We start from the raw sequence: 15,124 nt of genomic DNA on the forward strand, positions 1-15,124 counted from the left end.
CAAGTAGACAAGACAGCTTTGCCACTGGAGGCCTGTGAGGACGGTGTCCATCATCCTTTGAAACGTAGCCGGGGCGGAGCACAAACTGAAAGGAAGCACTTTGAATTCATAGAGGCCATCTGGAGTCACAAAAGCGGTTTTTTCACGGTCCCGTTCATCTACTTCAATTTGCCAATAGCCGCTCTTCAAGTTAATAGATGAGAAGTACTTAGCGCCGTAATCTATCCAGCGAATCGTCAATGCGCGACAACGGGTAGATGTCCTTTTTGGTCACACTGTTCAGTTTGCGATAGTCGACACAAAACCGGAGAGTGCCGTCCTTCTTCCGAACAAGGACGACAGGCGAAGACCACGGGCTTTGGGAAGGTTGAACAACGCCATCATCAAGCATTTCCTGAACCTGGGTTTGAATAACTGCCCGTTCTTTAGCAGAGACGCGGTAAGGCTGCTGTCGTATAGGGTGAGCGTCGTCATAGGTGATGATGCGGTGCTGCGTGATGGGTGTTTGACGAACCTTCAAGGAAGAAGCGAAGCACGGCTTCAGCAGCTGCTCTAAAGCCAGTCGTTGTTCGGAGGCAGGTGGCAGTTTATGTCGACGTTTTCAAGGGAGGGCTCGTCAGTGCCGGCTGCCGCGGACGCAAAACAAACAGGAGTATCGATAACAGGTTCGGCAGAAGCAATAGCAATTCCTGCAAAAAGGTGTCGGTATTCATTAGAAAAATTTGTGACCAGGACCGCAGACCGGCCACCACGAAGCGTCAGTAGACTGCGAGCGGCACAGATGCCTTGAGTAAGCAGGAGTGAACAGTTAGCCTTGGTGACTGCTTCTGCGTCATGCAAGTCGTTGCAGGTGACTTCAACCAAAACACTGCTCCGTGGCGGCAACGTGACACTGTCAGCAGAAACACGAAGGGCGGCACTGCGGTGGCAAGAGTCGGCGAGGTGGGTGGCTTGACTGGTCGAAAAGGTGATGATACGTTGGCGGAGGTCGATAACAGCACCATACTCCCGCAGAAAGTCAATGCCGATAATGAGATCACGGGAGCAATTGCACAGAACTACACAACCGATGATGAACGTAGATCCCTGAATCTGAATGCGAGCCGTGCAAATGCCCTTTGGGGTAACGAGATGACCACCGGATGTACGAAGATGCACCACGGAACATGGAGTAAGCACTTTTTTCAGAAGAGTCGCCAATTTATCACTCATAATTGAATAGTCGGCCCCGGTGTCCACTAATGCACCGACTCTGTGACCGTCGAGAACAACAGGTATGTCCAAAGAAACGGGGCTGTCTAGGTCGGATGACGGTGCCATCACTATTGTCTACAAGTCCGGCCGCAGACACGAAGACGCCGACACCCTGTCACGTTCACCACTTGATCCTGGCAACGCAGCGCCCGATGACGACAGCGGCTTCCTTGGTACGCTCGCCGCCTCCGACCTACTGACCTGGCAGAGGGCGGACTCGGAACTTCGCCCTCTCATTGACGCCCTTGAAGGTAGCGATATGGCTATACCTCGCCACTTCTTACGACGTCTTGGCTCTTTCTGTTTGCAGCAAGGCCTCTTGTACAAGAAGAACTCGAGAGGCAACGATAGACCTTACCTTCTGGTCATTCCAGCCGATCTCCGAGCTGACGTTCTTTTCGCCTGCCACGATGAGCCCACATCTGGCCACGTGGGCTTTTCACGTACGCTCGCCAGAGTGTGGAACATGTACTACTGGCCTGGACTTTCTGCTGATGTCAAACGCTACGTTAAAAGCTGCCGAGAATGCCAGCGCCGGAAAATGCCACCACTTAAGCTGGTGGGTTTTCTCAAGCCCGTTATAGCCCCTCGCGCTCCGTTCGACCAGATCGGCATGGACCTCCTCGGCCCTTTCCCTTTGTCGCAGGCCGGCAATAAGTGGATCATAGTTGCTACCGACTATTTGACTCGCTACGCCGAGACCAAGGCGATCCCTCGTGGCACAGCTTCCGAAGTCGCGGAGTTTTTCATGCACAACATCGTCTTGCGACACGGCGCTCCTTCGCACGTGATTACAGACAGAGGGACGGCGTTTACAGCACAACTAATCGACCACATCTTTCGGCTCAGCTGCACAACGCACCGCAAGACCACGGCCTACCACCCTCAGAGCAATGGCTTGACCGAACGATTGAACAGGACCCTTTTGGACATGTTGTCCATGTACGTAGATGTCCAGCACAAAACTTGGGATGAGGTCCTGCCGTATGTCACCTTTGCCTACAACACCGCCCTGCAGGAAACTACGCGCTTCACCCCGTTCCGCCTTGTGTACGGACGTGAAGTTCAGAGCATGCTTGATGCCATGCTCCCGTGCCCAGAGGGTGACCAACTCGACCCAGACGCTCAACAATTTGCCCAACGTGCTGAAGAAGCCCGTCAGCTGGCCCGCGTGCACATCGGGCAACAGCAAAGCAACAGATTCCACACGGCGCGAGCCCTACTTCGTCGTCGTCAGCAGCTATGCGCCACCTGGCAATGCTAGGCGGCAATATATTATTTGAATGGCACAAAATCGCACATATAACGAATGTCCTTGAGCACTGCCGATCGGTTACAGTGAACGGACGGTGTAAACCCTGTGCCTCGATGTGAGATAACGATGGGCTCCGATCCCTTTGCACGCGCATGGTGCACGCGGTCTGTTTTCGCAATCCTCCTCGCAAGTGAGCTACCCTTTGACCATTGAGTGTGGGCGTGTGGCTTCCAAGACCACCCTCCCGCCCGTCCTCGCAACTCCGCTCCCCTCTCCTTACCCTTTCTTTCTGTCAAAGGCCGGCCGCTGGCATAGTCTTCGAAGTGTCGTTTTCTGGCTGTTACCAGGAAGCAGGCCTCTCCACACACTAGCGGTTGAAGGCAACTTCGGTCGGAGCCAACAGATGCCAGCACTGACGCTCGGGACGCCCCTCATTGGTCTCCCTGCTGTTGATTGTCGCACGTGCGCATGTGCTCCATCAATTGCGGCGCTTTGTTTTGTTGTGTGCGGTGCGACCGCTTCGTTTGTTGGGCCTGTGTTCGGGATGGCGGACGGGAATTCCCTGCCTCTGGCGGTCACGAAACGAAAAGTGCTGGACATGGCAACGAAGCGATCAATTTTGATGGAACTGTCTCAAGGTGCTAAAAATTGCAAGTTGGTGAAGAAGTACAACGTGTCAAAATCAACCATTTTGACAATTCTAAACAGCAAGGAAAAGGTCGCCAGCTCCAACGCCAACATGGCGTACAGAAAGCGCCTGCGGAAGGCCACTTTATGCTGACTTAGAGGATGCGTTGCTCAAGTGGTTTGTCAACGCACGGGCTCGCAACATTCCGATAACTGGACCAGTGATGCTGGGCAAAGCCGAAAACTTTGCATTCCTGCTAGATTTTCCCGACTTCTGCCCACGCAGTGGCTGGCTACATCGATTCAAAGTGCGGCATGGGATTGTTTTTAAATCGATTGTCGGCGAGGCGCTTCGGTAAGTGACAAAGACTTTGTCACAAACCGAGCCATTATTGCAAGCTACACGAAGCAGGACGTGTAGTCCTCAGACGAAACATCAGATGCTGCCAGACAAGATGCACGCCATGACAGGGGAGAACACAGTAAAGTGCACGTTGCAGTACTTGTGTGCCCTAATATGAATGGCAGCGACTGGCGCATGCCTTTTGTAATCGGAAAACCAAAGAAGCCACGTTGCTTTCGGAGCTATGTACCCAGGCACCCTGGATGACATGTGATTTATTCGCAGAGTGGCTGGGCGAGTTTGACTGCGGCATGCAGAGGCAAAGCAAGCGCTTTTGCTCGACAGCGCACCACGTGCAAACTTCTCTGACAGCAGTGGCTGTCCTGCGGCCACTGGGAAAGTGCTTGGATGGAGGCATTCCTTGAAGGCATTGCCGTTGACTGCTGCTCCGAGTTTCACTGCCCTTGTGATAGGGAAGGACGATCATTCCGGCGGTGATTTGTGGCAGCGTGTTGTCGACATGGGAGGCCATGACGTTGGTTGGGACAGTTTTATTTTTGCTGATATTGTGGAACTGTGCACGGACGAGGGCATCATTTCTGAAGTGCAGGCCGGAAGCGGCGTGGAAGAATCGAATGAAACATGGGAGCCAGCACCCATAAGCAATGGGCTGCAAGGGGGCAGCTTGTCTCTGCCAGGGGCGAACAAGCGCACACTTTACATAAACTGGAGACTGCCCTCATCGCATCTGCACTGCAGAAACAGACAAGAATTTTTTGCAAAGAAATAAATGTGGTGTTTTTTCCGCCAACTTAGGACACCGTGTGAAGCTCAGGTTCGTTAAAGCGGGCTCGACTGTATAAACTGTTTGGACCTCATGCTAGCCACAGTGACACATGTGGTGTGCATGCACCAGCTGAGATGTGCCTTCAGTCGGCGCTTGCGCATAGAACTGAACGGCGATGCAAGTGACAGGGGCAAAAGACACCGCACGACAGTGCCACTTGTCGCTCGCCACCATCACCTTGGCTTGTCCGCATCAGAAAGAGTGAAATGAGCAGCTGCATTTCATATCTTCACACCTCAATACTAATCAGCGGTGACCTTTTCCAGATTTTTGAATTTCGGCCGGCACCTTTTGTGACGAAGCCTAGCAAGCCCACAAGATCCGTGTGTGCAATTTCGGGGGTTGCGGAGAGCGAATTAACAAGTTTAGCAAATGCAAGTGGCCGTTGAGTGTAGTTCTGGCTGCAGCGACGACTGCCTACATCGCAGGATGTGTGTGCCATGAGGGAGAAGTGCGGAAGGCATCGAGCAGTAGCCGTCCGTTGGCTGTTTTCATGGTAGCAAGGGATGTCCTAATGTATTTTAGGGAAAGTGATTTAAAATCAAGTACTGGTGACACCGGAGGAAGCAGATACAATTACAGTAAAACCCCGTTAATACGTAGTTGGCGGGAACGTGGGAATAGTACGCACTATCCGGTAGTACACCTGAACCAACTAATAAAAATTTGCCATTATTCACGCCGCAAAAGAGGAGAAATTCAGGCACAGTAAATATCCAACAAACACACGTATGTACGTACACTTTATTCTTGTGCCGCCAACCGGAAGTCGGTCATCTTCAGTTGCCGCCGTGGCGGCCGTGCGGCGACAACAGCAGTCTCAAAATTGGTGAGACTGGGGGCAAGCTTTTCCATGAGGCCCCTCTTCTCGGTGAACGCCCTCATTACTGTCAGTGCTTGTGGAGCTTCCGCTACAGTGGGGCTAAAATCTGTTGGCAGTTCGTCGCCGCTGTCCTCATCCTCAGCGTCTTCCTCACCGCCTTGGGGTGGTGTAACTGCGGCGACAATCTCGCTGTCCGACCAGCCTGGAGTGGTTGCAACCTCGCTGTCAACCTCGCAGAACAATTCAAAGTTCACAGTCTCCGCACCACCCTGTCGTTCCAACACCTCCGTTAGTAGGGTGTCGCAGTCATTGGCGGGATCGCAGACTTCGGAATCGCTTGCCCTTACTATGAATTTCGCCCGCGCAAAGCAATTCTGGATTGTCACAGGGTCAACCTGCTGCCACGAGAATGCTAGAAGGTGCACCACCGCACCTAGCAGATGAATTAGGTACATCTTCCCGCTTTCCATCGCCAGGAGCATTCTGCGTAGGAGGCTCTTCCTGTGGTGGTGCTTGGCCGAACGAATGATGCCTGCGCAAGTGCCCTGGTGTTGGGTGGCAAGAAGAAGAGCTTGATTGCGCCCAAGTTTGTTAACTCCGAATGGCAGGACGCGTTGTCAAGCACGAGCAGGATTTTTCTTTTTTCTGCCATGAAACGCCGATCCAAAAGCCTGATGTACTCTTCAAAAAGCTTGGCAGTCATCCACGCTTTCTGGTTGCTGCTGTAAATAACGCCCGAGGGCAATCCTTTGAAGCACCTTCCAATGACGAGGAGTGGCCTGTCATGTTGACCGCAAAAGCAACTCTTTCTCTTGCAAGCTTGCCACCGGTGCAGTTTTCCCCCTTGAACGCCAGTGTCCTGTTGGGTAGAAGTCTGTGAAAAAGCGCCGACTCGTCCAAGTTGAAAACACCTTCTGCGGCGTAGCTGGTCAGCTCTTGTTGAAGTAACCCATTCTACCATTCTTCGGCACCCTCTTTGTCCGCGTGTGCTGCCTCTCCGCACACCACCCTCGAACTTAAACTGTAGCGTGCTTTAAAATGGGCCAACCAACCGTTACTGCACGAAAAGTCTTTGCAGTTGAGCTGGGCCGCAAACGCTTCCGCTTTTTTGGCGAGGAGAGGTCCGGTGACAGGCAGGTTTTCTGGCCTTGCTTTTTTCAGCCACAGCACTAAAGCTTCTTCCACTTCCGGAAAAGCTGATCTCCTCCAGCGGCACCTCTGCATATTCGATAGGGCCCCGCTTTTCAGCTTCTCCCGAGCATTCCAAATGCCGCAGACCGTTGTTAAGGGCAAGCCCCACGCACGCGCTCGTGCACTCTTTGTAGTTCCATTTTCAATTGAACGAATAGTGTCCAACTTCTCCTTAACTGTTAGCACGTGATACTTCGGTCGCGTAGGCTTCGGCATGGTGCCCACCGTTCGCGCGCGCATGGAACAAAGACGCGCTTTGCCTAACCGCAACACATCCACAACACGTCACGCGCACCGCGAGGTTTGCTCGAGGTGTAGAGAGATCACATGACATGGGTAGAGTTGGGGGTGACGGTGATGGTTACTGCGATAGGGCTGGCGACCATGCATTCGCGCGCAAGAACGCAGAAGCAGCCAACGCTTCTCGGGCTCCCCATTGACATGGACATCGCCGCACTCGTCGGCACTCATCGAAACATGGCCAAAATGGCCGCAATGTTGAATCGCCAGCAGTATGCACGTTGACAATGCTCTTCGGAAAGGCGGAAAACGTTTTGCGTAATAGCATGGCGCCAGCCAAATTGCGACGGCAAGTACGCATTAAGTGGTAGGCAGTTCATGGGTTTCATGGAAGTTCATGTTTTAAGCGGTCAGCCAATACATTGGTTTCAGTGGTGGCTGTGCCAGGGAATTCGCACTACATTTTAACCGCAACTACTTGGTAAGTGGGTACGTATTAATGAGGTTTTACTGTAGCAGGAAGTGCTGGTACTACGGGAAATGTTTTGCGAGCAGGCAATCGTCGCTTACTGCAGTGTTAGCGTAGTGTGTAAATGAGTAAAACTAATATTTGTGAGCAAGAGTAGACAGTATTTAAGATCAGGAGAGCACAACGTGCGTTTTATATGCCAAGCAAACGAGCAGCACTGTTTGTGTGCAGCTATGTAAATAACCTCAGCGTGAGGCTGCAGTTGACGTAATCGTCACATTCCTGGCGGACTTGGCGCATGCAGAGTAAATGCTAAATGATTGACTATTATCTTGAAGCACTGATTTATGTAGCCGGTCATAAAACGCCACAGCCTTCACGGCGGTCAAGGCATGCATGTGCCACTTTTCAGATACGAGACCATTTGGCTGCTCAGAAGAGACCACACACGCGAATAACGTGCTTGTAAGCGTGAATAATGAAGTCCATCGGTCTCCTCAACAATCTGAATGCAATGTCTGCTTTCCCAAGGATCACTAAGCTCACATACTGAGCTGGAGGAAAGAAAACAAGGAAAAGGCATTTTATTTTGCTTAGCTAAAAGAAAAGAAAACTGTTGTGAGCGTCCACGGTGTGCATGCAGGCACCTGAACACAGCTAACAGCGCACAGCAGGGTGGGTATGCCCGTGTGATTTCAGCGATCAGAACAAGTGCCAGGGCAGTTCACCGAACAAGAAACGGAAGATTCATTTTAAAAGCATGCTATGGAAAGGAAAATGATCGGTGTAACATTAAGAGATCGGAAGCGGGCGGAGTGGGTGAGGGAAGAAACGCGGGTTAGCGACATCCTAGTCAAAATGAAGAGGAAGAAATGGGCTTGGGCAGGGCATGCAAGGCGAAGGCAAGACAACCGCTTGTCCTCAAGGCTAACGGTGTGCAGCAAGGGGGCGGATGAGATCAAGAAGTTTGCGGGGATACGGTGGCCACAACTGGCGAGGGACAGGGTTAACTGGAGAGAGACATGGGAGTGGCCCTGCAGTGGGCGTAGTCTGGCTGATGGTGATGAATGCACGGAATCAACTGAAACTTTTGGGAATGCGGAAATAAATGCAACAAGCAGGGCATGCGTGAAAAAAGGCCATTATGGCCCCCTTAAGGACCATCGGTTATCTTGCCTTCGCATCACATCCCTGCCCAAGCCCATTTCTTCCTCTTGATTTCAACTAGGATTTCATTATGTCTTGTTTATTCCCTGACCTAATGTGCCCTCTTCCTGTCTCTTAACTATCATTTTCCATTCTGTTGCTCTCTCTACTGTCCTTAAGCTGAACCCTCTTTGCTAGCCTCCACGTTTCTGCCCCATAGGTTTTTGCAGGTAAGATACAGCTGTTGTGTACTCCTCTCTTGAGGGATGTTGGTAAACTGCCATTCATGCCCTGAGAGAACCTTCCATATGCGCTCCACCCCACTCTTATTCTTCCAGGTATTTCCCTCTCATGATTGGGATCTGCGATCACTGCTGCCTGCCCTAAGTAGACCCTTGCCATTCCAGCACCTTAGACTATACAATTTTGGGACTGCCTAATGCAGCTTAGAGGGACATTGTGATAGCTGTGCCTTCTGCAATCATTGCGCATGGATGGAAGTTGATGACGACATGCACTGCACAGTGCGAGGGAGTGGCAGTCACTAGGGGGTGATCGGCATAGGGCTGTCGTGCAGTGGCCAGTGAAGCTGATGTTGTTTGTGCCACTGGAAACCCAGTTGTGGCCATATTTATTTTATTTCTGCCATTTGAAATGGGAAGCACTAAAATGAAGTGGCAGGCTGTTAACTGCTGCTCCCCCCCCCCCCCCCCACACAGCTGGGAGCAGCGGAGTGGTGGCAGCGTAAACAGAGCTGCCCTTCAGCCGGGAAGCGCAGTTTTCAGATCCAGGAGAAGGTGGCAGAATGAAATTTTTTCGCCACTGTGCATGGCAAGGGTGCTTGTGATGGTGGCAGCCAGTATTCGTAGGCCGTACAAAGGACTGACCCCCTATGAGCTTTTTACACGGCCGGAGAAAACTATCAAGCGCGCCTTGGCCCCAAGAAATGATTCAGGAAGACGCAGCTTACCTCACTGAGTGGTTTGCAAGAGCGATACCATTGAAAGGGTGGCACTACATTTATCTTTCCCGTGCTGGACTTGCTTCCTACTTGGCCTACCTTTCAACACCGAAATGTCAGGGGCATGCACTTAGCATGTGTCTCCCTGGCATCGGCTCTAGTGTGCACTGCAGTGCTCTATGGGTGTGTGCAAAGACTGGTGGAAATATTGGGGCCACAGCCTTCCGCACTGCGGATGTAGCATTTCTGCTCGCTAACCGCAGAGGGGTTCGTGCTCGAGGGAACAAAGGGAGGGACGACGAAGCGTCATGCAGGTAATACACAGAGCTGGCCAGGCGCGACTTTGGGGGTATTGGAGGCGACAGTGGTGGTCGGGTGTTCCCATGCGTGCTGCACTCATGGGCCATTTGCTGGGGGGGGAGGGGAGAGCCTCCGTGTGGCTGCCGAGAGCGTGCAGCTGCAACCACTCGCGGCCGGATCCCAGGGAGGCTCCCATCGCTGTTTCCGCTTCGCCCATGAGGGAGATTTCCCCCTCGTCCAGCCGGGGCAAGAAGAAAAATAGCTGGAATGACTACTGTGCGAACATAAAATTTAATAGAAAAGGTCAAAATTTATATTTTTGTACATTCTTTTGTGTTTTATATTGTTGCGGGAAAGAATATATTTACAGGACACAGAGAATTCAGTGTAATTTGTTGCATATGAAAGTGAAATCTTTCATCTGTATAAAAAAGTTTCATGGTCATGCATGAAAAGTTGATTTTTTTTAAGTTTTGCTAGAGTTGCAAGCTTAAGATGGCAGCCATGGCAGGAAAAAAAAAAATTGCCAGAAACAATCTGGGATAATGGTTGTCATAGCCAACTCAATAAAGCACCTTTTAAGTTTCGGAAGATGGTGGCGTGGAATGACCCTTTTCTGATCCTTGGCCTGAATCCGTTCCTTAAAAAACAACCTTTCTAATGCGTGGACAACGTAACTATGTGGTTCATAGTTGCAGGGTGGCAAAAGGCCTTGGCTGTTTACAGGGAAACAATATGGTCAGCTGGCTCAGTTGGGCATGTGTGAATATGATAATTTTGGATATTAAAATATTGGGTCTGAATGTTTGGCATTTGAAATCTGGAAGTGTGGAGCAAATAAACTCTTGCTGTGTTGCCGTGCATCCCGGCAGAAAAAAACAGACTGGAGGAGCAGGCAGGTGGGGGGTAGGTGACCGTGGAGAGCGCACTAGCGTGGCGGGTGGCAGGAGTGCGGCATCTTGTGGCGATCTACCCGCGGAAGTGGATTGTGCCACAGCTGCTTTCCAGTTGGTGGACAGTGTTCTTCTCCCCCTTTGCGGATGGTGGCAGTGGAGAGCAGCAGTTGGAAGCCCCCCATGGAGGAGGTCTCCCGTCCGACATGTACATTGGCACCCCCTCCCCCCATGGCCGCCATTTTTGTAGAAAGTCAACACAGTGCACTCTCTTGTGTTCAGATTCTGGAAATGCTTGTTGTGCCCTTTTTTTGTGTGCTTGGAAGTGTATGAAATATTTGCTTCAAAATTACTCCCAGAAGATCGCCTCACTTTTTTCCCACATCAAGAGAGCGCTGTTTGCCAGTGCCCACAGCGGGGAGGTGTGGAGGGGGGAGGACAGTGGTGACTCTGTGCGGAGGAGGGGAAGGAGTTGTGTGTGTGTGCACAACTGGGGCCAAGAGAAAGGTGGGCAACACCGTCTTCTTTTCGGCAGGGATGGCAGCAGCAAGAAGGTCAAGGGTCGCTGGGGTCGTACCAAGGTCAAGGAGAGTCCCACTGCTGAGGCTGAGGCCCCCGTGAGCATCCCCCCAGTGCTGGAAACCCTGGCTGCTGCTGCCTGCCCCCCATCGCCCACTCCGGCCCAGCACAGCCCCGAGCATGTCGAGTTCAAGGAGGAGGCTGAGGTGAGATGTCCCACTCTTCCTGTCAGTGTGTCTCGTTGTGACTCCTTGCTTGCTTGGACTTTTATTATCCGACTGGTTTGAGTGTTTTTTTCGTTTGAAGGCCTTGTACGCACCTTCCAGCTTGAAATATTGTCGCCTTTTTTTGGTCAACATGGCCTCCCATTAGGCTTTAATGTGTTTTCTTGCTTGAAGGCCCTCATAGATTGTGGGTTTTATGGATTTCATCCTCTTTTGGTCACCTCTTCCTTCCCCTTTCATTGGTGTCTATCTGTCCTCTACAGCTCCCTCCTCCTCTGTCACGTGTGTCACAGCTGCATTTCACTCGCAGTCCATTCTCTGAGTGACCGAGCAGCCCTGTTGTGCATTCCCTCTGCCCCTGTGTTTCCCTGGGCATGCGGAAGAAGTGCCAGCTCGCTCTTCCCAGCTCACTGCTTTGGAAGGGGGCACCACAGGGGAGTGACCCCCTCTCCCCCCCCCCAGGTGGTGCTGATCCCCGAGGGGGAGGAGGGGTGCGTGGAGGAGGAGCAGGAGGAGAGGCGCCTGTCCCCCGCCCTCCGCAACCGGCGTCCCCAGAAGCCCATCCTGGTGCACAAGGAGGCTGAGCAGCAGCAGGAGCTGGCAGCTGCTGCTCCCCCATCGCCCGTGCGCCGCAACTCCTTCAAGGACATCGTGCCCAAGGTGATCTGCATGGCACAATTCCCAACAACTGTGCTCAGTTCTCAGGTGCTGTTTAAGTGCAGTTTGAAACAGGGTTGCTCCTGCTGCCACTCGGTGTTTGCGTCGTCACTCTCATTTGTGCGTACTGCAACGCGACCCAAGTGGTGCACCTCACGTGAATGGCAGAAGGAGCCCAGAGTGCAGTGAGCTGTGGTGGTTGCACTCTGCTCAAGCCATGCCTGGTGTTGCCCTCACACACGGAGTCCTCTGTTGGAGCAAACTGAAAACGCTAGTTTGAGAAGACCGGCACGGCAACCATGGTACCTCGAGGACAGGCATCGTCAGGGGTTGCTGGGCCAAGCAGAGATCAGGGTAGAAAAAAAAAAGATGAAGTGCCTGGACAGGAGGGGTGGGACAAACGAGCAGGCCACCGCTCTGGGAAACAGCAGGAAACTAATAAAAGGAACACAACACAGTCATCCAGAACACTAAACACAACTGTGGACATGCAGGAGCTTGAGAAGCTGAAGGAAAGAGTTTACAAGTTGCGGCCAATGCAGAAAAGCACCGCTGCTTCAAGACCAGGTAAAGAAGTGGTCTGGAGCAGCAGTCAGACACATTATTTGACACCCGTCGACAAAGACATCAGGTCTCCTACGGCTGCATTCTACAGAAATATATTGCAACAGTTGGATTTCACAACTTGGTCCGCGTGGAGACACACAAAAAGTTGCATTTGTTGTGGGCCACCGTAGTGGTAGGCTCCGATGTAGTCACAAGGTGAGTGTGTGGAGGCATCACACCCAGAGGGTTTGTGCAGGTTCCTGACTTCAGGTCAGCTGTCTAGCCACCGTCAGGCCAGCCACACATGTGTTCTCAGAACACACAGCAACAACGCTGGCAATTTACGGACGCCTCAGGGACTAAAGCACGATAGGAAGCAGCAAGGAGGCACACACCATGCTCTTGCAGTGGTGCACCATTCGGATACATTCTCCTGTGCCAGTCTGCTGCAAGTGTGGGAAATCAGTCAATATTGCCTCTTAGCTGCGCTAAAGAGAAGACTAGGCCATGGGTGAACAACTGTTTTTGGAACCATACAGGCAACCCAGGGCGTTGGTAGGCTGGCTCGTGGTAGAATTGAGCAGCCAGGTGGCAGTGCAAGGGCAGTTGCTTCATGACTGCAGCTGTTCGTTTATCAGCTCTGCATGTGGGAAGCATTAGTGGTTTTCTTTTGGGGGTAAAAGTGTGCGCAGGCGTGCTCAAGCTAGCATTCGTTATTTTGGGGGTCTAAGAGAAGTCACAATTGTGAAATATTCAGGGAATGTAGTTTTGCATGCTGATTTGAAATATGCCATTTAATTTTATGTACAACAAGTCCTTGTGCAATTATGCAGTATATTATGTAACCTTTTGCTAAGAACTTTGAACAAGACCTACTGCATAGAACTTGCTGGGAGCTATGCAATAAGGGTACAGTTATCATCCTGCCTGTTAAGTTGAGGTACATGGTTTTGAAGTCGTCAGTCAAGAGACAGGAATAGAAATTTTTCTGCCCATTTGTGAAGTGGCAACTTCAGAACCCTGTAACTCGACTTCTATGTTAGGCAGGAAGATATTTTTACCCTTATTGCATAGCTTGATGTCAAGAGAAGCCAATGGCGTGCAGCCCAGGTTAGACGACGATGCGAACCTTCTTCAACGTGGTCTCTCTAACATTTCTCTTTGCTGTAATGAATGGCTAATGGAACTTAACACTAATAAGTGCAAAATTGTGTGATTATCAAGGTGTGCCAACGCTCTGCACTACCTAAATAACGTTCCCTCAGAAGCAGTCACTTCATATAAATATTGGGTGTTGTCCATATTTCTGCTGACCTTGACTAGACGTGTGCCATATTGCGTACATTGCTAACAAAGCATGTTGGGACTGTGTGGGCCATAACTCTTCCAAAGCCGTAGCTTCCGTGGAATTATTACTTTGCAGAACACTAATACATTCTGGACTACTGGAATGGGATCCCCATCATTCAGAAATTACTTTGCTTGAGCTGGTTCGAAATAACGCTGCTTGTTTTACCTTTTTTTTTTTGAAACGAATTCAAGCGCACAACAACACGCACACAAGAGAGGAAAGACACAGGACAGGCGCTAGCAAGCCATCCAGGATCCAACACATAACAAAGCACACGCAACTCGTCTTGACACCTTCTGACTTGTCGCCACAGCTCCGACCTCAAAAGCTTCAATAAACGCTTCATAAGACCCCAGGGGGGACGCAGAAATCCCAACAGGGCACTCACATCCGTCGGCACCAGACCCTTGCGAAGGCAAAATCCAAGATATCTTGCACGGCATGTCAAACCGACGATGAAAGAAACACAAGTGTTGACGTGATTAGCCGAAGGGGACGAAGTACATACAAAAGAGCCCTCATATTTCGATAGATAATTTAACAAAACTTCTGTTCGGGCTATATGGTGCATAGCTTATTTTGAAACGAATTCAAGTGCACAACAACACGCACACAAGAGAGGAAAGACACAGGACAGGCGCTAGCAAGCCATCCAGGATCCAACACATAACAAAGCACACGCAACTCGTCTTGACACCTTCTGACTTGTCGCCACAGCTCCGACCTCAAAAGCTTCAATAAACGCTTCAGAAGACCCCAGGGGGGACGCAGAAATCCCAACAGGGCACTCACATCCGCTATGCACCATCTAGCCCAAACAGAAGTTTTGTTAAATTGTTTTACCTTGTCCGACTTTAACCGCACCGCGAGTGTAACAGGCATGAAAACTAATCTTTCTTTACCTCTTTTAGCGTCCCGCTGGCAGATAATTAGTCTCTGAGCCTTTGTCATAAGCTTACCATCATCCCATGCTGCGCGGTGCCCAACCGCATTGATCATCGCCACAGTTGGCATTGGAACATGTGGCGCTCTTACTTCGTACATCACCCCCTTCCTTCCCGCAGACAATATCGACGTTGGTGGTAACCAGCGTACTGCACTGGCTGACAGCCGGAGGCACCTGCCTATGTTAACCACCCCCCTCTTTAAAGGGGCTCTGAGGGTTCAGTGAATGAAATGGAATGGCCTGAGGAGGTTGTCTCCTCAGCCCTGCCATCTTCTGTTCAAAATGCCTTGGGGTGACTTCTGTTGAACTATTTGTCGCCATTGTGCATTTTGTCTTGCTTTAACGCTCCCAGGTGCAGTGTACTTTACGAGGGACACTGTGTGTTCTCGTTTGTGCTTGCCTCTTTTTGGATGTTCAAGCAATGTGCCATGTGTGTGAACTTGTATTTTTCCTTCCTGTTGTACCCCTGTTATTGCAGTAATGGCCCCCCACAGGTGGTGTCAGAGAAGTAAGCAAGGAGCTGTTGTCTTCG

The 15,124-nt window shown here is 51.2% G+C and overlaps 1 protein-coding gene across 9 annotated transcripts in view; it reads left to right on the plus strand.

The window, feature by feature from the left end:
* The window catches only part of LOC149334738 (uncharacterized), a 148,400-nt gene that overhangs the window by 26,230 nt on the left and 107,046 nt on the right, over positions 1-15,124 (plus strand). For all 9 annotated transcript variants that reach the window (XM_089555356.1, XM_089555357.1, XM_089555361.1 and 6 more), the window contains exons 3-4: positions 10,885-11,074; positions 11,555-11,752. In XM_089555356.1, coding sequence (XP_089411482.1) covers positions 10,885-11,074; positions 11,555-11,752 — 388 coding nt within the window. The remainder of the gene's footprint in view (positions 1-10,884; positions 11,075-11,554; positions 11,753-15,124) is intronic.

This window comes from Amblyomma mixtum, chromosome 8 (assembly GCF_055824585.1).
Source record: "Amblyomma mixtum isolate Tamu chromosome 8, ASM5582458v1, whole genome shotgun sequence".
Lineage (NCBI taxonomy): Eukaryota > Metazoa > Arthropoda > Arachnida > Ixodida > Ixodidae > Amblyomma > Amblyomma mixtum.